The following is a 24,214-nucleotide window of genomic DNA, read 5'->3' as shown; positions in this document are numbered from 1 at the left end:
CAAGCATCATACAGTCTACCTTTCACTCTGTGGGAGAGTCCTTTTGTTACTAACAGAGGTAATAGCTATCTGAACTTCCTCCACCCTATTCTTTTTCTAGAAACAACACTTTCAAAGCATCATCCATCATTGCTAATTTGGTCGCCGAGGTAATTGAAACTATCTACAATCTCAAGAGCCTCCTGGGCATTTCAGAGAATCTAAGTCCCATATGCTCTTAATGCTTAATGTTCCTCCACATCTGCCACATACAAGGATGACTTTATCTGCTAATCAACCTGCATCTCTTATGTGTCCATAGTTTACACTGAGTGCAGCAAATGGAATTTCTTCCAACTCCTTTCCTACATATTGAGCCATTTACCTGATAGAAAGAGAGTTTTAACTTCTTTCTTACTAACAACAACTTTGGTCTTTGTTAGGTTAGCTTTAAGACTCTTTGATTCCAGGTTGTGTTTCCATACCTGAAATTTCTTCTCCAATTCTGCTAAAGAATCTGTAATAATAGCAAGGTCATCAGCATATAGCAGTTCCCACAGGCCCCAGTTTTGAATTCCTCTGTTATGGCCTGGAGAACTATAATGAATAAGAGTGGGCTGAGAACCGAGCCTGCATGCTAAATTCATCACTGTATTCATGGCCGACTCTCACCTTACTGACAGCACCATTGTACATGGCTTGCACAGCTCTAACAAACCACTCCTCTACTCCTAACTTCCTTAGAGACCACAATATTGCAGAGAGGGGAACTCTGTTGAAAGCTTGCTCCAGGTCAACAAAGGCTAAGTACAATGGCTTAATTTTGGCCAAGTACTTTCCCTGCAGCTGTCGTACTAGGGAAATGGCATCTGTGGGTACTCTTCCCAGGTACAAAACCAAACTGCATTTCATATGTATGTATGTACTCCTTTTTCTGACAGTATTCACACACACACACACACAGAGTTCAAATTTACAGTAAACAAAAGGCAAAGGTGAAGGAAGAAGCAGGTGTATTAGTTTAATGCTAAGGAAGAATAGAAAAGTCTTGACGTTTTGAGCCTACGCTCTTTGACGGAAAAGATTAAGAGATAAAAAATGGAGAGAGGAAAAAATGTGTAGGGATTAATGGTTCAACATAATGAAAAAGATATATATATATGTATGTATATATATATATATAATAATGAAATTATTGCGTATAGTGCTCAGGTGCACTACAACTTATCAAAGGTGCATGTACAGTAAATAGAATCACGTACAAAAGTCAGAAAAGTGAACAGTATATGAGTCATGATATACATGTGTGCACACGTATGGAGCGGGAGATATCAAGTGTATTGTTGGCGAATTTCAGGAAGCCTGATGGTTTTAAAGGATGCAATGTCTTGGCAACTAACAACTGATGCAGGTAATTTGTTCCATGCTTCAGCAACTCTGAGTGTGAAAAAATGTTTCTGAAAGGCATAGGAACTGTGCTGTTTACTGACTTTGTAGGTGTACCCACATGTGTGTTAGACACATGGAGCTCAAAAAAGTGCTCAGGATGGTTGTTGGCACAATGGTTAATAATTTCGTGGGTGTTTATAAAGTCAGTTGCCATACATCGTAGCTTCAATGAATCTATGCCCAGGGAAACAAGATGTTTAGAGTATGGTAGATGTCTGATGGAAGGTATTCACTTGGTTGCACGTCTCTGAACAGCTTCCAGGAGGTCGATGTCCTGAGCAAGATAAGGGTTCCAGACTGGTGATGCAAATTTCAAGTGTGGCTGCACCATAGCCATGTACAGCCTTAAATAGACAGCTGGAGAGCAGCTGACAGAGGTCTTGCTGAGTGATGCCAAGATACCCTTGGTCTTCTTGACAGTTTTAGAGATGTGCTTTGTCCAGTGCAAATCACTGCTGACAGTAATGGCCAGGTCACATTCACAAGAAGACTTCTTGATATTAATGTTGTGGAGACAGTGTGTGGATGCTGGGTTTTTCCTCCCAAAATGCATAGTGGTACACTTATCCACAGCAGCTTGAGTTGCCAGTCTGTGATCCATTGTTGTATTGTGTCCAGGTCCAATTGAAAGATCTATAGTGTTCAGGATCTGTCTTTTTATCTCAGGATACAGCTTGATGTCATATGCATATTTCAGCACTGTGGCATTCTTTACGTTGGCATCTATGTCATTAATGTATGCAACAAACAAAAGGGGACCAAGAACAGTTCCCTGTGGTACACCAGATGACATCTCATAGGGTGAAGAATGCTATCCTAGAACCGTGACTGCCTCTTTTTGGCTGAGAATGAAGGTCTCCAACCAGTTAAAAAGATCATCTTTCACACCCATTGCAGAGTTTTGCCATAAGTCTTTTGTGTGGCACAGAATTAAAAGCTTTAGCAAAGTCAAGGTAAACAACATCCACCCATGAGCCGCCATCAGTGATCCAAGTGATGTCTTCAAGAAACTCGAAAAGTTGATCACAACAGCTGGAGTTAGGGATAAATCCAAATTGCAAGGGCCAGATAAGGCTGTGAGAATTCCAGAAGTTCCAGAGTTTTTCTCTGACACAGGATTCCATCAGTTTGGCAATGCATCTAGTAAGACTGACTGGTCGATAGTTGGCAGGCAATGTGCACCTTTTTGAACAGAGGAATGACACTGGCATTTTTCCACTGCTCTGGAGTAGCACCGCTGTTAAGACAACTGAAAGAAGAGTGTAAGCTGGTGCAGAAGAAAGTACCCACCATGTTGGAGATGCAGGCACATAACACCATCAAGACTAGGAGAGGCATAGTTGCACTTATTCTTAAGGTGATGTTGCAGCATTGCAGGTATAAATTCCATAGTTGTTATAGAATTTCATGTCAGAGGTGGTGGAGATGGTACATTTTGGTTTTCGACAGTAAAAATGCCTGCATAGCATTCAGCAATGAGTTTTGCGCATTCTTTTGGATCATCACTAATGTGGCTTGTGTGGGGATTGCTAAGAGGACCAACTGGAGAATATATATATGTGTATGTATGTATATGTGTGTGTGTGAATATGATAATAATACAACAGATAAGAAGACCTATCTGGATTATGTGAAGGAGAATTCAAAAATCACTATGCCAATCACATAGCTTCCTTCTGACATAAGGACAAAAGCAAAGCTACTAAGTTGGCTAGCTATGTATGGAGTTTGAAAGATAACGAAATACCACATGTGATTAAGTGGAAAGTAATTGAGAAATCCATACCTTATGTGAATGGATCGAATAAATATGGGCTTTGTTTAGCTGAAAGAGCACAGATCCTGTTCAGATCTAAGATCCCTAACTCTCTACTGAACTCTAGGTCAGAAATTTTCAGCATTGCAAGCATATGTATGAATATATTTTAAGGAAGTGGAAAATTCCACCTATTCCCAATCAACTTGTTGATAGGTGCAGGAGCGGCTGTGTGGTAAGAAGTTTGCTTCCCAACTACATGGTTCTGGGTTCAGTCCCTCTGCGTGGCACCTTGGGCAAGTGTCTTCTACTATAGCCTTGGGCTGTCCAAAGCCTTGTGAGTGGATTTCATAGACGGAAACTGAAAGAAGCCTGTCGTATATATATATATATATGTATATGTATGTATTTGTGTATGTGTTTGTCCCCCACCACCATCGCTTAACAACTGATGTTGGCGTGTTTACATCCCCCGTAACTTAGCAGTTCGGCAAAAGAGACTGATAGAATAAGTACTAGGCTCACAAAGAATAAGTCCTGGGGTCAATTTGTTCAACTTAAGGCAGTGCTCCAGCATGGCCGCAGTCATATGACTTAAACAAGTAGTAAAGAGCAAAAGAATCTTTCCAGCCTTATAATTTAAGGTCTAAGGAAGATAACTCTTTTACCTTTTTACTTTTTCCTTTTTACATTTTAGATTTTGTGTTTTCATCTACCATTTTCCGATTTCTGTTTTTTATCTTTTGCATTTTCTATATGCTGCCTTCTCAGTTTTTTCACATTTCTCTTATTCAATATTTTTTTTAGTTCGCTACGATATGTGGTTTGTGCCTGAACAATATGTCTGAGATATTTCTCAACATATTAACCTATAGACATGATTTGTGTCCTTTAAATAAATGATATTTATCTCTCACCAGATGGAGTACTTTTTTTGAATTTTCTATCATGAAATAGTACATTATATATATATATATATATATATATATATATATATATATAGATTCAAGATTGAATATGGTACTAATATTTAGGCACCAGAATATCGTATGGTATGGTATTATACAAAAACCATTCCAAAAGGATAGGTGATCAAAAAATCAAAATAAGCAACACGGATTTCAAAGATGATTGCAGTACGCACGTTTCATGCTACTCCATTTATTTAAGTAATGCGAGCATTACATTAAATGCAATATGAAGAGCAATCTTCAGCTGCACGAAAATGCAGAAAATTACAGTAGAATAGACATATTATAATTGTGGCAACATTTCAAATCCAAGTGGGAGGAAGAATACATAAAAATCCAAGTGGGAGGAAGAATACATAAATCCATCTTGACATAGCCAAGTCTATCAGGCTAGTAATTGATTCTAGGCAAAAGTTCTAACTGTCTCTGATTTTATTGTCTCTTATCTAGTGGTGATAGCATAAGGGACAATTACTTCTAAGTAAAGGGAAGGTGTAAGCAGTATGCATGGACATGGACATGGCTATAAAAGTATTAGATTATAAAGGTTTCTCTGGTCAGAGTGGTACCAGGTCATTCTACTACTATCAAAATGTTGAGGAATTAAAACCCTAGGTATATGGGTCAAATAGGTTATTTACCTTTAGTCTGAATAGAGTATCAGTATGGTTACAGACAACAATATTAGTTTAACCAATATTTTAACAATAAGAGGTATGTTTAATAAAATAAAATAAAATAAAATGAGATGTAATTAGTTTATACAAAAATCATGAAGTAATGTCAGTATTGAATTTAGGGGCTATAGATAGGGTGTAAAGTTTAAGGATATTTTAAGTATATTGGGTTCATGAAAACTAGTTTGAATTATTTTAAGAAATTTTAGCTAAAAATAATGATACTATTTAGGAGACACATAGGTAAGCTTTATTTTTATAATGAGACTAAAAATTAGTATCAGATTTATATTAGTTTATAATAATGTGTTTACTAAGGTTTAAGGGATTGAAAAAAGAAAAAGGTGTTAGGAAATAACAAGGATATTCAATACAGGAACCTGATGATTGATTAAAGTTTCATTATTCATTAATTTGTTTCAAGGTTAACCTGGGCTAATTAAAGAATATTATTTGAATAAGGATTCGATTAATTTAGGGCATAAGGATTATAATTATTTAAGTTAAAAATACAAAATAAAACAAGACAACTATTGCTGTAATAACAGTAACAATAAAGATACTTTTAGAGTCAAGCATTAAATAAAGTAAAAAACTTATGAGAATTTCCTATTCTTATAAGCTAGATAAGGTTAAGATACATATTGAGAAAACTAGCAGCAATAGCAGAAGTGGTGTGAAAAAAATCTTCTATGGAGTAAAGTTGAAATCATATTTATCACAAGTAGATTAAATGTTAAGGTGAGAGATCAGGAATATATGTTATAAAGGTTCAATTTCCAATTTAAAAATATGTGCTAATTGATAGTCCTAGATGACCATGGTAGAAGTTAAAGTGCTATAATTTGATAACTTTAGCTACTTTATAAAACTATTTTTTAAAAAATTTAAAAGTGCGAGTAGAGCAGTGTACACATGATACCATAAGGTCTAATCTATTATTGATTAGATTAGGATTATTTCTAAGTTTAAAAATTTCATATATATCCATAGAACATAATTTGCATCCATATCTATTATTTCTATAAGGTTGAGCTTTTCTTATAATTTCCAATGGAAATAATAGGGATCAAGGACCTAGTTCATATAATATCAATATGCCTAATGTTGAAGGAATAAGTCTAACTGATAGCACATCACATCAAGAAACGAGTTAAATAATGATGGTAATAATCAATATATACCTAATAGTAGAATTGAGGAATTGATAAATGATATTAGTGTAAATAATTGTAGTAATAATAATAATAGAGATATTAGAAATAATATAGGTGGGGTTGATAACCCCACCATGTGCAACTGTAGAAAAAAGTCCCATTGTCCTTTATTTGGATTTTGTTGCACCCGTAACGTAGTGTACAGATGCATCATTAGTACAATAACCGAGAATTATATTTATATAGGATGTAGTATTAACATGAAACAGAGAATATATAACGATAGGTCTTCGTTTAGACTTAGACATAAAGCAAATAGTACGACATTGGCAAGTAAAATTTGGGAGTTAAAAGATAATGGTATTAATTTTAGCCTTAAATGGGAAATTATAAGAAAAGCTCAACCTTATAGAAATAATAGATATGGATGCGAATTATGTTCTATGGAAATATATGAAATTTTTAAACTTAGAAATAATCCTAATCTAATCAATAATAGATTAGACCTTACGGTTGGGAAATAACAATTTTTCCAAAGTTATTTCACTTAGCTTCCACAACTGTATATATATATATATATATATATATATATATATATATACACACACATATACAAGCACAACCAGTGTTATTCATTTCCAATGTTCTATGGAAACACATGTGACCAGGAGGAAATATCTTGCTTTGAAACAGGTAAGATTTGGCAACAAGAAGGCCATCAATCTGTAGAAAAGCTGCCTCAACAAATTCCAACTGGTCTCATGCAAGCATGGGAAAGTGACCATTAAAATGATGATGACAATGATTATAATGCCTATAACAATGACAAAGATGAAAATGAGGATAACTATGATTTAGTTCAATTTTCTACTTTATTGTTTCAGTTACTCTACCACCATTTTTTAAATGATTGATACATGATAAGAACATTCTATTCCCTGGGCACCAACTCAACACCATTCCCACCATTACTGACTCCAATATCCACACTTAACTCTGTGTAACCAATGTAAATACAACTCATAGCTAAATTACAAAACTGAGTATGGTGTTAGAAATATGGTTTTGTGTCAACAAATATTTGGCATAAGTCCTAATATTGATTTTTTGTAAGGACAAAAAGTCCTTCAATATATAAATACATTGGATAAAATGAGATTGCATAGCATTCTTGCCTTTCCTTGAGACATAAATAATAAGTACAGTGACTAAAACAAGATATTTCTAGTATTTAATAGTAAGATAAAAGATCCATGTGTGTGCGTGCACGCGCACATGCATGCATATGTATTAATGCAGTTTGGTTTTGTGCCAGGGAGAAGCAGTACTGTTGCTGTCTTCTTTGTAAGACAACTGCTTTCAGCCAAAAATAAACTGCTGTATTTGACATTTGTCAACATAGAGAAAGGCTTTGATAGGATCCCATGCTTCCTCATCTAGTGTTCCATGTGGAAACTAGGGGTAGATGAGTAGTTGAGGAGAGCCATTCAAGCCATGTACAGGGATGCTGTCAGTAGGATGAAAGTCAACTATGTGTATAGCAGCAAATTTAGTGAGCAGATAGGAATTTACCAAGGAGCGCTTCTTGGTCCTCTCTTGTTTATCACAATCCTCCAGGCCATAACAGAGGAATTCAAAAGTGGTTGTCCATGGGAGCACCTGTTTGCCAATGACCTTGTTCTAATAGCTGAATCTCTAGTAGAATTAGTGAAGAAATTTCAGGTGTGGAAGTAAGGACTGGAATCAAAGGGTCTTAGAGTTGATTTAGCAAAGATCAAAGTATTAGTAAGCAGAAAAGCAAACAAATTAATAATACCTTCAAGGAAATGACCCTACTCAATATGTAGTGTGGGTAGAAATTCCATACAGTTTACCCAGTGCAAAGGATGGATATATAAGAGGTGTAATGAAATAACAGGAAGATTTATAGAGAAAGTTGTCTTTGTGTCTGGAAGATGTAAAAAAAAAATAAGGCCTAAGAACACACAGGAAACAGATTTCTTCCAATGCCCAGGGTGACCCTTAGAGGTATAGACAGTTTCTGTTACATAGGTGACCAAATTAGCAGTGAAGTAGGATGCTCTGAGAGTGTAGTTGCTGGACTAAGAACTGGCTGGGCAAAGTTCAGAGAGCTATTACCTCTGTTGGTACCAAAGAGCTTCTACCTCAGAGTGAAAGGCAGGTTGTATGATGCCTGTACATGAATAGTTATGATATTATGCTCTATATTCACCTGAAGATTTATTATTTTAGTATTGCTGTGCCTCAGTGAAATCATTAACACACATACACACACGCACACACACTCACACACATATATTGTATAGTATATACATATACAGGAAACCCTCACTTTATGGAAGTAATGTAAAATTGATTTTCCTATTGATTTTCATATTATCAAGTGAGATTGTGTTCCTATGGACTTTTATGAAAACAAAAAAAGAAGCACAAGAAAACAAAGCAACACAATCACCTTTATACATAAAGATACTTTTTCCTGAACATACACAGTGTTACATAGATACATAAAAACAAAAAAAAAACATTTAAAGAGGAATGAGTAAGGGAGTTAATAAGACTTGTAATATCGTAAGAGTATGTTCTTACCACAAAAGATGTTAACAACAGTGTGAGGGGAGGGAATGAGCATTACTTGAAGGATGAGGAACAACATTTACTATCTCATCATAGTTCATTATCAACATCAGCTTGAGTGGGTGAAGAACTTATGCAAACTTTTATGTTGTTTCTGACACATCATCTCTTTGTACAGCACTGTACAGGAACTGAGCTCACTGTAAACTCCTTTTGTAATTTTTGTGTTACATTCATGATTAGAATCATTATCAACAAAAACCTGCAGACCTTTCTCTATAAGCACCAACCTTTTAAGAAAAAAATTTATAGTCAATTTAAGTGGTGTAGGTGAAACTTGCATTGTCCTCTATGTATTCTCAGTTTTTTCTTTTTCTTACAGCATCAACTCCCCCAAGATAAACTTTCTCACAGGAACACTAACAACTCATTCACATCATCTACAGTGACTTCTTCAAATCCTACATCGTTTGCAAGGGTCACAATATCTTTCTGAATCTGATGTAGACTTTCTGCTTGAGGAAAATTTGTAATATCACAGACAGCCTGGCCATATACTTTTCCAAGCACTATTCAAAGTTAAATGTTTCACTTCATCCCATGACTCAGCTATATTATCCAATGGATCCATTATATTGAATTTCTTCCAGAAATCTCTATCTGCCTTGTCAATTGCTTCGATATGTTGTTTGAAAGTTCTCATGTAATATGCCTTGAAGTTAGCTGTCACGTTGTCATCCATTGGTTGGAGCAAAAAAATTGTATTCTTCGAGATATATTTAATTCTCACAATATCAGAAAGGTCATCTAAGTTCATTGGGTGGCTTGGTGCATTATCTCAAAGAAGCAATACTTTTTTGTAAATATTATGTCTAGCACTGTACCTTTCTATGACAGGGCAAAAAAGTATTTGTAAACTACTCTTTGAAAAGGCTCTAAGTCATCTATGCCTTCTTATTTGAAGGCCAAATCAAAGGTAGACTAAACTTTGTGTAACCCTTGAAAGCTCTTAAATTTTTGGATTGATACACATGTAGGGGCTTTAATTTTGTATCAAGAGTGGTAATTCCTCCGAAAAGAAGTGTCTGACAGATTTTGGAAGCTTTAAATCCTGGATTTAATTTTTCTTCTCAAGAAATAAAATTTCTGGCAGGCATGCTAGAAAAATGCAGTTTCATCAACATTGTATGCTTGCTCCAGCATTCATTTTCTTCAACTGTTCAGGATAATTAGTAGCAGTCTCTGTATCACCAGTCATTTTTATGTTGTGAAATTTGTGCACTTCTTAAACCTTTCAAATCACACTTTACCAGCCGAAAAGGGTTTTTTTATAAGAAGTTTCACCTTTTCTTTTTTGAAAATCATCATATAAACTTTTGGCTCTTGAATTACCATTGTATTTCTCAGCACATTATACCAATTCTGATCCTCGATCCATACACTTGAGAGTCATTGGTCCAAACAGTTAATAGAATAACTTCTTGAGCACTTAACATACCTTTTACCCTGTTCTCATGCATTGTTTCACAGCAGATGTTGCAAAATTTACTGTTTTGGCAATATAACTTAGTTTTGCTTCTACATCAAGTTTTTTTGAAACATCAAATTTAATGTCCAGTGTAATCCCTCAATGGTTCCTTTTTGCACTACCTTTAGATCTATTTAGTAGCTTCTTTTCAGACATCTTAAATTGAAGGCAAATCCAACAGCCGCAGCAGTTAATTATTTACAACAAATATATAGTAAAAAAAAAAACATTGGTCCAGGAAAAATCTGTTTTGTGAGAGCAGAAAATTGTCTGATTCTTATTGATGCAACAGTCAAAATGAAACGAAAATGTGAATGACTGAGGAAGAGGAAGTACTATATGATTACAGTTAGCTGATAGATCACCAGAGTTTACAAAACATTCATCCTTTGCACTTATGACTTATGACTTATGACATAAACACACACACACACACACACGTGTTGGCATATATTTAGTGGGTTGATAGTGGTAATGATGCCGGTTGCATTGGTTTAGATATTAGTGATTGTGGGCAGGTATTATTATTGGTGGTCATGTTATTCTTGGAAATTGTATTGGTGTGGCTGTTTAGTCTCAAGTCAATCCTCATAGACCTAAGATCAAAGGCATTTAATTCAACTTTTGAAATACACTACAATAGCACATTATATCATTGTCTTTTTTAAAATGGATTAGCTTATCTACTTCATCTATATATATATATAAAACAAAGGATGTGTGTGTGTGTGTGTGTGTGTGTGTGTAGTATGTATGCATTCTACAGTTTTCAACCAATTTTCACCAAACTTTACACACACATTAATTATATGCCAAGGATGGTCATGTACTATAACATTTTGCCCAGAGCTCCTGCGTAATGTGAGAAACTGACAAGGAAAAAATGTTTCACATGGGTTTTTCTCTAAAAACTGCAGTTTTCAACCAATTCCCTCTCTTTGACTCCTACAGTTTTCGAGTGATTCTCTTCCTTTTCTTTCTCTATTTATCTCTTCTCTTTCTTTTTCTCACTATAATACTCCTTCTCTTTAAGTCTATGTCTGTTTTTCTCACTCTCTGAAAATTGACTTCAGTGTATTTCAATTTTGGTGTGTGTAAATATCTTTGTCTTCATGCTATTTGTACCCTCTCCCTACAACATTACTTTACTTATTTAAAAATTTTTGCACTCCGTCTATTTTAAATACACTCTTTACATTCCATCCTCTATTGAAAACCGTTGTGATACAGCTGATAAGCCTTCATTACTAACCAATTAGAATTCAACCACACCACTGAGTGTTCATGCATGGCTCAAGTTTTTTCACTCAAGTTATTTTCTTCTACAGCTTTTTACGCTGAAGTGGGGTTTGTAATTTCTTTCTACCAATTGATTTCCTTGTGTGATATAATATTGTTTCACTTTTATTCTTTCAGTTTTAATTCTAATGTGATAAAACTATAATAGTTTCACTTTTATTCATTCACTTTTGTGTGTGTGTTTGTGTGTTCGATACATACGAGATAGATATATGAGTGTGTATGTGTCTCTGAGTGTATGTGTGTGGGTGTATGAATGTATATGTCTGTGTGTGTGTGTTTCTACATTAGGTACGTTATTAAACACACACACACACATCTACACATACATGTACACATGTGATGACTTACTTTCATGAATGTATGTCTGCATGTGTTTCTCTTACTATATGTATGTGACTGTATGTGAGAGTGTATGTGTGCGTATTGTTAAATATTATATATGAACATGTAAGTGTCTGTGAGTGTGTGTGTGTTTGTGTGCTTGTTATGTACGTTATTAAACATACACATACATCTACACATACATGTACATATGTGACAAGAATAGCTGAAAGTGAAACTCTTGACAAAAAACAATTATGTGGAAGGTCCATCTTCTATAAAAATACACAACTACCGTTCAATTCACAATTCATAATTATCGCAGAAGTTGCAAGGTTGCAAGGTATTCAGTTTGCTCATATTTGGTTAATTTACCCTGCATACAAAAATATAGACATACAACATACAAAATAGAATACAGCTTACAAAAATAGAGATTAATGTATATTTTTTCTATGTTCATAATTTTTTGTTTAAAATATTGAAAAAATTATATAAGAGATAAAAATTTTTTATCTGAAAAAATGACTTTCCAGGCAAAAATTTCAATATTTCATGGTCGATGAGGTTCGCCTTGCAGTTGTTCGATTGAGCTAAAATTTTGCATAGAATGTTTTTGTTTTTTTTGTTAATTGGAACAAGATAGGGGCAAGGAGCTAAACTTTTAGAAAGTTGAAAAATAAGGGCCACTCTAATATACACATATACTCAAATTGCATACATTATATATGTGTGTGTGTGCGTGTGCATGCACATGTATATATATATATATATATATATACACACACACATACACACACACACACACACACACACACACTCATGACAGAAGTAAATAGACGACCTTATAATCATTAAAATTTATTTAAATCTGAAATTATACATTCAAATTATTTATTAATCATTATAATGTGAATATTTAATATTTAGTAGACATGCCCTTTGCATTTTTCAATGCAAGGGTCCTATGAGGTTACTTATCAGATGATGAATATTCTCTTGAGGGATTTCTTGCCAAGTTTCATGCAGTAATCTCAATAGATCTGGCTTTGAGGATTCTTTCTCGCTCTTTTTACAAAGTGTCTTGTCCATTGTGCCCCACTCGCCAGATATGAACCCATGGTTCATATCTGGCGAGTGGTTTGGCCAAGGAAGTTTTTTAATGCCATTCTTTTCCAACCAATCTTGGGTCTTTTTAGCTGAGTGACAAGGAGCCCCATCTTCCATAAAGAGTCTTCTTTAATCATTTTGCCATTGGAGATTGGAAGGAGTCCTTTCTGCAATATGGACACATATTTATCTGAGTTTATGTCTCCATCACACTCCACCAGCTCTGATTGATCTTCTTTCCCTTTTTCTGGTGAGGATGTAGTCGATTTGGCTAGTGTATCTGCCGGAACGGTAGGTGACTAGGTGACAGGCAGGTTTCTGAAGTTGGTATTGCAAACCATAAGATCATTTGCATCACAGAACTCCAGCAGTCTGGTTCCCTCCTCATTGCGGGAACCAAAGCCATAGCCTCCATATACGCCATGGAAGCCCCCTGCATGTTGTCCAACATGTCCATTGAAATCACCAGCCACAAAGAGAAGGTCCTTGTCATTTGTCAATGAGGTAGTCTGCAAAAGAGTGTCATAAAATTGGTCTTTCTGCTCATCCAGTAACCCTGATTGAGGGGCATAGGCCAAGATGACGGTAGCTAACCTATGGTGAAGCACTAATCTAATCTTAAGTACTCTGTCACATACTCTGACTACCTCGATTACTTTATCAACCCATTTCTCCGCAAGAAGTATTCCCACGCCCCCGACCCCGTCAGTGTTCCCTGCCCAGAAAATCTTGTACCTGTGTTCTTTGCCTGTGAGGAACCTAGCGGAACCTCTTCTCCACCTTACTTCTTGGATGTAGCACAGATTTACGCGTCTCCGTTCAAGCATCTCAACAATCTCACCAGACCTACCTTTCAGTGTGCCGACGTTGAGAGTGCCAATTCTGAGGGTGTGGGAGGTGTGGGCCTGTGAGACCCTGGGATGAGGGACAGCAGTGTCATGTACCCACAAGTCTTGTTAATTACATCTACCCAGGATTTCGTGGGTGAAACATTTATTTTGCCATTTTTCAAGCTGAGAATAAATCAGTTGTTCTTGGCTTGAAAAATGGTGAAATAAACGTTTCAACCATGAAACCCTGGGTAACTGTAATTAACAAAACTTGCAGTCTGCATTATAACAGTATCTTTACTCTCATATAAATATATAGGTACAGCTGTGTGGTAAGAAGTTTGCTTCCCAACCACATGGTCCAAGGGTCAGTCCCACTGCATGGCACCTGGAGCAAGTGTCTATCATAGCTTTGGGTCAATCAATGCCTTGTGAGTGGATTTGATAGATGGAAACTGAAAGAAGCCCATCATATATATATATAATTATATGTGTCAGACATGTATAATGTATAAGACATGTAGCTCTACAGCAAGACACCTCTCCTTATTCCTCTGACTGGATTAGTTTGACTAAAATTCCTCAAGGTTGTGCCCAAGTAAAAGAATAAAAGAATTTATATATTCATAAAATGAGGATAAAAATCTCATTAATGATAATTATGAGGTAGTCAGCATGGAGATAAGCAATTTATATATTCTTTTCTACTCTAGGCACAAGGCCCAAAATTTTGGGGTAGAGGGCCAGTCCATTAGATCGACCCCAGTATGCAACTGGTACTTAATTTATCAATCCGAAAAGGATGAAAGGCAAAGTTGACCTCGGTGGAATTTAAACTCACATTGTAAAGACAGATGAAATACCACTAAGCATTTTGCCCGGCGTACTAACGATTGTGCCAGCTCACCGCCTAAAGCAATTTATATATTAAATTAATAATTATATATATATAATTATTTTAAGGGAGTAAGTCAAAAATAAGACTTATCCCCTCCATATTGAATTAATGTCCAAGCATTACAAAGCTACCAAAAAAACTCCATAAATACATGTGATTGAAAGTGGGCTAGTAGGAAAATATTTAAAAAGACTCTACATTAATTGTGAATTAGCTAGTTTCAAGATTAAAATCTTAAATTTATTTTCTTCAATCTTCAGTGCAATATATGTAAAAGTATACGAATAAGTGTTAATGCATACCCAAAACGAAGCGAGTTTGCACGTCATGAAAAAAGTCAGATTAAAATCTTCACATGATGGCCACATGTTTTTATATCAAAAATAGGACCGCAGAAAATGTGGGTTTTGATGAGGAGTAAAAATATTAAACTAACATTTTATTTATTTATTTATTTATATTCATAGAATAAGGATAAAAATCACATTTCAATCGCATGCATATATATATATATATATATATATATATATATATATATATATATATATATATGTATGTATGTATATAGTAAATCTCACAAAAAAAAAGATGAACAAACACACGTGTGTGTGTGTGTATATATATATATATATATATATATTGATAGAAAGGACAACAAAAAAAAGAAAGAGACCTCGATATTATGTAAATAGAGGAATTTATCTGTAAAAATATGTGACACTTATTCGGTAGCCATGATAAAACTCCGAGTTTCAGATGCCGGGGTGGGAACACACACCAACATCTCTTCAGTTATCTGGCCATTGAAAATTCCTGATTTTTTCACAGGAATTTTCAATGGCCAGATAACTGAAGAGATGTTGGTGTGTGTTCCCACCCCGGCATCTGAAACTCGGAGTTTTATCATGGCTACCGAATAAGTGTCACATACTTTTACAGATATATATATATATGTATGTGTGTGTGTGTGTGTACATAAATATCTGGTCAATGCTTCTATAATCTGCTAATGGTATTGACCAAGTATGATGATAGTTGATTGATTGTACCAAATAAAATGGTATCCATGCATCTATATAACTATATGGCTAAATATAGATTGCTTTTGTTTATTTTGTGGTACCATGACTTAAAAGTGCTCTCTACTGCTTGGTGTTAGAAGTGTATTAGTTCTGATTTATGCTTATTTATGTGTAAGGTGAATATGGAATACATGTGTATATATGTATGTACAATGTATGTACACACACACACACACACACACGCTCATACACTTACATATGTATATATGTATTGACAGATATAAATACATGCATTTATATATATATGTGTGTGTGTGTGTGTGTGTGTGTGTGTGTGTGAGTATGAAAATACATATTTGTACATGTATGCATATCTATCTATCTATTTATCTGTCTGTCTGGCTGGCTATCTATCTATCTATCTATATGTACATACATTTGGTACAACCTTTCCTTTCTATCCTTTTTTCTACCATAATTACATTTTAAAGATTTTTTTCCCCTCTCTTATCATAATCTGATGGCTACTACTGAGAATGATTTGGGATATTTCCAGCTGATTGAATGACAGAAAAATATTGTAAGTCTGGTTATGATGATTCCTGTAATGTTCTGAATTGTGACCCAACTGGTCATTTCTGACATGGTCATTTTAATAGTAAATTACTTTGAAATCACTTCTTGTCAAATCCTGAACTCCCCTTTTGACAAACCCTCATAATCCCAAATCACTTGTGAAGAACGGGTCCAGCCATTATCACTATCTTGACTGCAGTTGATTACTCTGGCCGAAAATTAACTCACACTAAATTTCACAATGGTTTATCATGCTATAAATATATCCTTGATGATCTATTAGTGTAAGAAAATCAATTCTTTCAGTTTGCAATTTACCAGCAAGGAGAAGGCTCTAAGAGCATTGAACAAACATAAAAATGCCAATTTTAAGTATTTCCAAACACATCAGGAGGTTGAAAACCTTGTTAAATCAATTAATTACTGTAAACAAAGCTGTTTCTTGATATTTTTCCTTTCTATTCATAAAACTAGATTCCTCTATGAATGAGATTACTGAAAACAAAGTTCTTTCAAGAGAAAGTGGCTAACCAAGTTGATGGGAGGCAACAGACAACCAGAAAAGGGTTCAGCAGTTTGTACCCACACTAAAATTGCATCTATCCAGGGCCAAAACATTTAACTCTCTCTCCCACTCTCGCTTTCTCTCTCTATATTACCTGGCTGATTGCCTGCCTCTCTGTCTGTCTGCTTGCCCACCTGCCTACCTGCCTGCCTACCTGCCTACCTACCTACCTACCTACCTACATGCCTATCTACATATATATATACATATATATACATATAATTATTTAAAATTATAATACAGGGTATAAAGAGATACCACCACGCTGAAAGAATAGCAGTCAAATCCTGACTCTAAAACCACAATAAATGTCCGCATGGCACGATTAGCGAAGACGAAGACCAAATAAACCAGTAAAAATAAAGATAATTCCAAATCCTGGATTTCTGGCTTTGCATAAATAATAATGCTCTGCCTTCATCAGTGGAATATTCCACTGATGAAGGCAGAGCATTATTATTTATGCAAAGCCAGAAATCCAGGATTTGGAATTATCTTTATTTTTACTGGTTTATTTGGTCTTCGTCTTCGCTAATCGTGCCATGCAGACATTTATTGTGGTTTTAGAGTCAGGATTTGACTGCTATTTTTTCAGCATGGTGGTATCTCTTGATACCCTGTATTATAATTTTAAATAATTATTACCTTTGATGGTTTTTATTCCCATGCTGACCACTTGATAAGATCAATATTTTAAATATTGATCTTATCCTTATTTATATAAATATATATATATATATATATATATATATATACATATATATACATAGATATATATATATATATATACATACATATATATATTCATAAATATATATATATACAAATATATATATATATATATATATATATATATATATATATATATATATATATATATATCAATTAGAAAATGGAGGATAATATGCCGAACCCAACGACTTGCAGACAGTGTATCCCGTTGAATTCATTAATTTAATTAATAGCTAAAGTGACCAAAAAAAAAACCCCACAAAGTACAGGTGTTTATGACAAACCATGTTATTTTGACAACCGGGTTTACAGATAAACATACAAAGTACATAAGGAATTAGAGAACGAACAAAAGTTCAATCTTACAGCTGTTTTGGCCTAGCTTTGGCATGCCCCATTCTATCCGAATAGTTCCTGCCGGAGTGATTATCGGATGAAATGTTGAAATGGGAGTACATGCACGATTCTCTAGGCCTCTTCAGAGATTCACAAAGAATTTCATACAGATATAGAGTAAGAAGTAAAAACAAAGGTGAAATAGAAACAAAAACAAAAGCAAAAATAAAATAAAAATAAAAATAAAAATAAGGGTACAGCAAGAAAAAATAACAATAAAAAATAAATAAATGAAAAATGAAAATATAACATATAGGAAATATAAAAATATATAAAAAACATAAAAATGTAAGGCACATAAAAAGCCTACAAACAGTACAAATAGCTATAGACACTCCAATACATATATATGAGTCCATGTGCATAACCATACTCAGATTACCCTCACTCACATGTATACATATACAAGTATGTATACACAGGCATTCTACTATGTACGCGGTTCCCAGCATCAGTGCTATCTACCATATTTAGAAAGTTGTATGGTTTTCTAAAAGAAATTTTGCTGAGTGTGTGCACGTCATTTCTATATATTTTGGATGGGTTTATGTGGAGGTTCATTTTACACGAGTTATTAATGTTCTAGTAGCATGTCATCATCATCATCATTATCACTGTTATTGCTACTAGAACATAAATAACTCGTGTAAAGTGAACCTCCACATAAACCCATCCAAAATATATAGAAATGATACGCACACACTCAGCAAAATTTCTTTTAGAAAACACATACAACTTTCTAAATACGGCAGATAGCGTTGATGCTGGGAACCACATATGTAGTAGAATGCCTGTGTATATGTATACACATACTTGTATATGTATACATGTGAGTGAGGTGATATCTGAGTATGGTTATGCACATGGACTCATATATATGTATTGGAGTGTCTATAGCTATTTGTACTGTTTGTAGGCTTTTTATGTGCCTTACATTTTTATGTTTTTTATATATTTTTATATTTCCTATATGGTATATTTTCATTTTTCATTTATTTTTTTTTTATTGTTATTTTTTCTTGCTGTACCCTTATTTTTATTTTTATTTTTATTTTTATTTTATTTTTGCTTTTGTTTTTGTTCTTGTTTCTATTTCACCTTTGTTTTTACCTCTTACTTTATATTTGTATGAAATTCTTTGTGAATCTCTGAAGAGGCCTAGCGAATCATTCATGTACCCCCATTTCAACATTTCATCCGATAATCACTCCGGCAGGAACTATTCAGATAGAATGGGGCATGCCAAAGCTAGGCCGAAACAGCTGTAAGATTGAACTTTTGTTCATTCTCTAATTCCTTATGTACTTTGTACGTTTATCTGTAAACCCGGTTGTCAAAATAACATGGTTTGTCATAAACACCTGTACTTTGTGGGGTCTTTTTTGTCACTTTAGCTATGAATTAAATTAATGAATTCAACGGGATACACTGTCTGCAAGTCGTTGGGTTCAGCATATTATCCTCCATTTTCTAATTGATATACAAATTTAGGGTAACCCACCCCCCCTTTTTACCCGCTCCCATTTATTGCACTTGGTATAAGACTAGTGTAACAATAATTGGGTACCCTCCCAGCAGTATATTGGATAGATATTATCCCTTAGTGGGTTGAATCCTCAACCCCTAACTCTCTCGCATTATATATATATATATATGTATGTATATAAACTGGGCAAGTGTCTTCTACTATAGCCTCGTGCCAACCAAAGCCTTGTGAGTGGATTTGGTAGACGAAAACTGAAAGAAGCCCATCGTATATATGTATATATATATGTGTGTGTGTGTGTTTGTGTGTCTGTGTTTGTCCCCCTAGCATTGCTTGACAACCGATGCTGGTGTATTTATGTCCCCGTCACCTAGCGGTTCGGCAAAAGAGATCGATAGAATAAGTACTAGGCTTACAAAGAATAAGTCCTGGGGTCCATTTGCTCGACTAAAGGCGGTGCTCCAGGATGGCCGCAGTCAAATGACTGAAACAAGTAACAGAGTAAAAGTGTAAAGAGTATATAAACATATATATACACACACACACACACATATATACATATATATATATATATATATATATACACACACACATATATATACAAACACACATATATATACTTCTACAAATATATATATATACATATATATATATACATATATATATATATATATATACACACACACATATATAGACATATATATATATATATACATACATTTATATGTATCTACATATATATATATATATATATACATATATTTTATATATAAACATATATATATACATATATACATACCTATAAATATAATTATATATATACACATATATACATATACACACATATATACATATATATATATACACACACATATATATATATATACACATTTATATATGCATACATACATATATATATATGCATACACACACACACACATATACATGTCCATCTGGCCGGTTGTCCGTCCATCCACCTATTCATCTAGCTATGCACTTCAAGTCCAGCCTGTAGTTATTAGATACCACAGGATAGTGTAAATCACCATGTCCAATAATGGCAGCACTTTTGAGCTGGTAAGCAATTTATTGTCCAACCTCACATTACCTCGTCTCTGAGTGTATAGACAATTCTTCAATCCACAGAAAACTGTTTTCTGTCATTCACTTAATTCTAGAAAAAACAGAAATCTCACTTCCTTGACCTCCTTGTTTTACAGAAAGAGTTGTAGATGAAGTGAACACATTCCGATATAAGAATTAAGAAGTAAAGAATGATTTAAACATACTGTAAGATATGTGAAGCTAAGGAATGCTAGCCTGATAATATCACAGTATGTTTATTAGCCTACATTCCTTACATTCAAGGAATATTTACTCAATTTTTCTTATCTATCAATCTTTTTTCTTTAATTCATTACTATAAACACTATTTTTCTCTGTTTAGATGAAAGTCCTAACAAGTTACTTAGTTTAATACCACTGCCCGCTCCTTGGGTGTTTTCAGTGTAGTTCACTTAATTACATGTACCTGTTACATATGTCCTGTGTATGATTTTAACCCTTTAGCACTTTTAACTGACCATATCTGGCCACAGTATTTTACCTGTTTTTATGTTCAGACCAACCAGATCTGGCCTCTCACTCCTACTCTACAATGTCAATCTCAAAGCTACGGGATAATGCATGATTAATTGAAAACAAAGTAAATAAATAAGCATTACATTTCACAGAATAATCCGAATTCTAAAGGGTTAAACTGCATCTGATAGTGGAGCTCTGGTTTGGGAGTTCCAGGGTTTTTGAGGAGTATGGAACTATCCCATAGCCACTATTCCTCATCATCATCATCGTCATTTAACGTCTGCTTTCCATGCTGGCATGGGTTGGACGGTTTGACTGCAGACTGGCAAGCCAGAAGATTACACCAGGCTCCAATCTGACCTGGCAAAGTTTCTACAGCTGGATGCCCTTCCTAACGCCAACCACTCCAAGAGTGTAGTGGGTGCTTTTACATGCCACCGGCACAAAGGCCAGTCAGGCAGTACTGGCAATGATCACGCTCAAAAGGTGTTTTTTATGTGCCACCTGCACGGGAGCCAGTCTGGCAGCACTGGCAACGACCTTGCTTGAATGTTGTTTTTCACGTGCCACGAGCACATGTGCCAGTAAGGCGACGCTGGCAATGATCACACTCGAATGGTGCTTTTTACGTGCCACTGGCACGGGAGCCAGTCAGTGGCCCTTTCAACAATCACACTTGGATGGTGCTTTTAATGTTCCACTGGCATGAGTACCAATCAGGCGGTACTATCATCAGCCATGTCAGTGATTTTGATTTCACTTGCCTCAACAGGTCTTCGCAAGCAAAGTTTATTGTCCAACGAATGAAGGGTACTCATAAGTGGGCTGGTTATACACCACTGGCATAGGCCACGAGTTATGGTCTCACTTAGCTTGATGAGTCTTCTCAAGCACAGCATATCTCCAAAGGTCTTGGTCACTAGTCATTGCTTCAGTGAAACCCAGTATTCGAAGGTCATGTTTCACCACTCTGACAGACTGTATGACACATGTGTACGAACAGCCACGGACAACTTCGTCAATAAATCTCTGGAATGTGCTCGTTGCATTCCGCAAACCGAAGCTCATAAACAGGAACTCGAAACTTCCAAAGGGGGTGGTAATGGCAGTTTTGGGAATGTTGTCAGGGTTCATTGGAATTTGATGATCAGCTCAGATAAAGTCAACCTTGGAAAAAGTAGTACAACTATGCAAGTCTGAAGAAAAATTTTGAAGATTCCTTGTAGGATAGCGATTGGGAACAGTGACCGCATTCAAACGTCTGTAATGTCCCACCAGGCAAAAATTTGAATCCCCCTTTCCATGCCAAATGTAGAGGAGATGGTCAAGGGCTAGTGGAGGGATGAATAAGGCCAAGTTGAAGCATATGCTCGAACACAGATCGAGCCTTTTTGAGCCAATTAGGAGTGAGTCACCGTGGATGTGAAAAGACGAGTGGTCCAGAAGTAGTGATATAATGGCGAGTCAAGTGTGTGACTTTGACTGATTTAAAAGTCAGATCTACCAGCTCTGGGAAAGAATCCAAAAGGGAGTGGAACTGGTCACCAGCAGTAGCAACAAAAAGTGATGGGCTGAGAACAGCATTAGTAGTAACCCGAGTAGGTGTAAACAAAGATGTAGAATCGTCCACGAGCCTCCGTCACCTGACGTCTACTAATAAATGAAAGTGGTTTAAGAAGTCCACACCCAGAATGGGGTACGGTAGATCTGCTATAACAAAAACCCACCTAAAATCCCTTTGAAGGTTGAGATCTAGGTGTAATGAGACCTGATTGTAAGATTTCATCGGGGATAGATTCACCGTGTGCAGGTTAATGGCAGATTGCTTCGGCTTGTCTGAAGTAAGATACAAAGGCCAAATAGAACAGCTGGATCCGGTATCGACCATGAGCGATTCGTTAGACATATGATCCTTAACAAAGAATGCACAATGAGATGAAAAATTGTGGGAAGAATCTGACGTGCCCAAATCTTCCGTAACTAGTTTCCCAACAGCTTGAACGAACAGGACTGGATGCATCGACAAGCTTTGTCCTTCAATGTGGCATGGTACCAGCAGAGATTGGAAACTATTGGAGTAGAACTAGATGACCACTTCAAGGATGATGAGAGCTGGCGTGTTCTCATCACAATGTGTCTATGCAACGTGCTAATGTATCAACTCTCGCCAAAATGTCATCATGTGATGAAGGAGAAGACTTTGTGGTAGAAGAGGAAGCTACTACGGTGTCCAAACAGGTATGGTGAGGTGCGGGCTGCACAGTGAACACTTTGATCTTGTCCGCCATGGTGGCTATCTGATCGTGCGAATTGGAGTCGATCGTTGTGGCCAGTATGGATTGGACATTTGGCGGTAGCCGAAAGTAAAACAATTTCCTAAGCAGAGGATTGTCCTCAAGTGGAGTGTTGCTGAATTCACGTAAATCACGAAGAAACTCAGATGGCGTCCTATCTCCCAGTTGTTCATCCTGCATCAGTGTCCGGAATTTACTTTCCACGGATTGCGTGTTCCAACAGAGAACCTCAGATTTGACAGACATGTAAGTCGCGTCCGGATGTGGGTCAGTGATGAGATCTTTCACTGAGCGTGCAAGGGGTGTAGGCATCCCACAGTATAAAAGATTAAGCTGCTGTTGGTGAGGCACCGCATGGGCGGAAAAATACACATCCAATTGAGCGAACCAAAGTGTGACATCACCAGAGTATGCAGGTAGGTTGGGAAGACTCATTTTTTTTCTTTACAGAGGAGGGGAAAGAAAAGGACCAAAGAACCAACAAAAGTGTTGCTGCAATAGTAACGTGTGTGCGAGAAAAAAATTTCCTTAGCAAAATTTTTGAATTGTTTGTGTATTGTGTGCACCAACAAAAGAAAAAATTTTGTTTTTGGTTGCCAAATCAGTGTTGCAGTCCGCTGAAAAAAAAATGTTTGTGTGCTTGTTTTTTTTTTCTCAACACGTGAAGCAATCCAAATATTGCGGTAGATAGGAATGATGGCTGGAAGTTGATAGTCAGCATGCTGGAAGTTGATGGTCGGCTGGAGTTGTGGCCATTGATTTTTTTTTTAGTTGGGAGTGAGCAAAAACTGTCAGTCTGTAGTTTGGTTGAGGCATCTACATGATAAAGCTTCCAGCTGCCGAAATCTTTTTTCCATTGGGGTTACCATTTTATAATGGAATTGAAGGCTTGTGATACCTGTGGAGTATCTCCTTCTCCCATTACAATTATTTCTGTAGTCTTAAGGATCTGGAACTCGAAGAAGAAGCTTACAAGCCAATGC

At 35.7% G+C, this 24,214-nt stretch overlaps 1 protein-coding gene and 1 pseudogene across 1 annotated transcript; both read right to left on the bottom strand.

Annotated features, from left to right (window-relative positions):
* Positions 1-1,093: 1,093 nt before the first annotated feature.
* Positions 1,094-9,329, bottom strand: LOC149134638 (uncharacterized; annotated as a pseudogene).
* A 13,704-nt stretch (positions 9,330-23,033) lies between these two features.
* On the bottom strand, positions 23,034-23,666 carry LOC106870655 (uncharacterized). The gene is given in 1 exon segment (XM_014916804.2): positions 23,034-23,666. A coding segment is annotated over 1 exon segment (633 nt).
* Between the last annotated feature and the right edge of the window lie 548 nt (positions 23,667-24,214).

Source organism: Octopus bimaculoides, chromosome 7 (genome assembly GCF_046866305.1).
Source record: "Octopus bimaculoides isolate indiv1 chromosome 7, ASM4686630v1, whole genome shotgun sequence".
Classification (NCBI taxonomy): domain Eukaryota; kingdom Metazoa; phylum Mollusca; class Cephalopoda; order Octopoda; family Octopodidae; genus Octopus; species Octopus bimaculoides.
The sequence above is the reverse complement of the archived record's forward strand: the minus strand, read 5'-3'. Positions and strand labels throughout refer to the sequence as shown.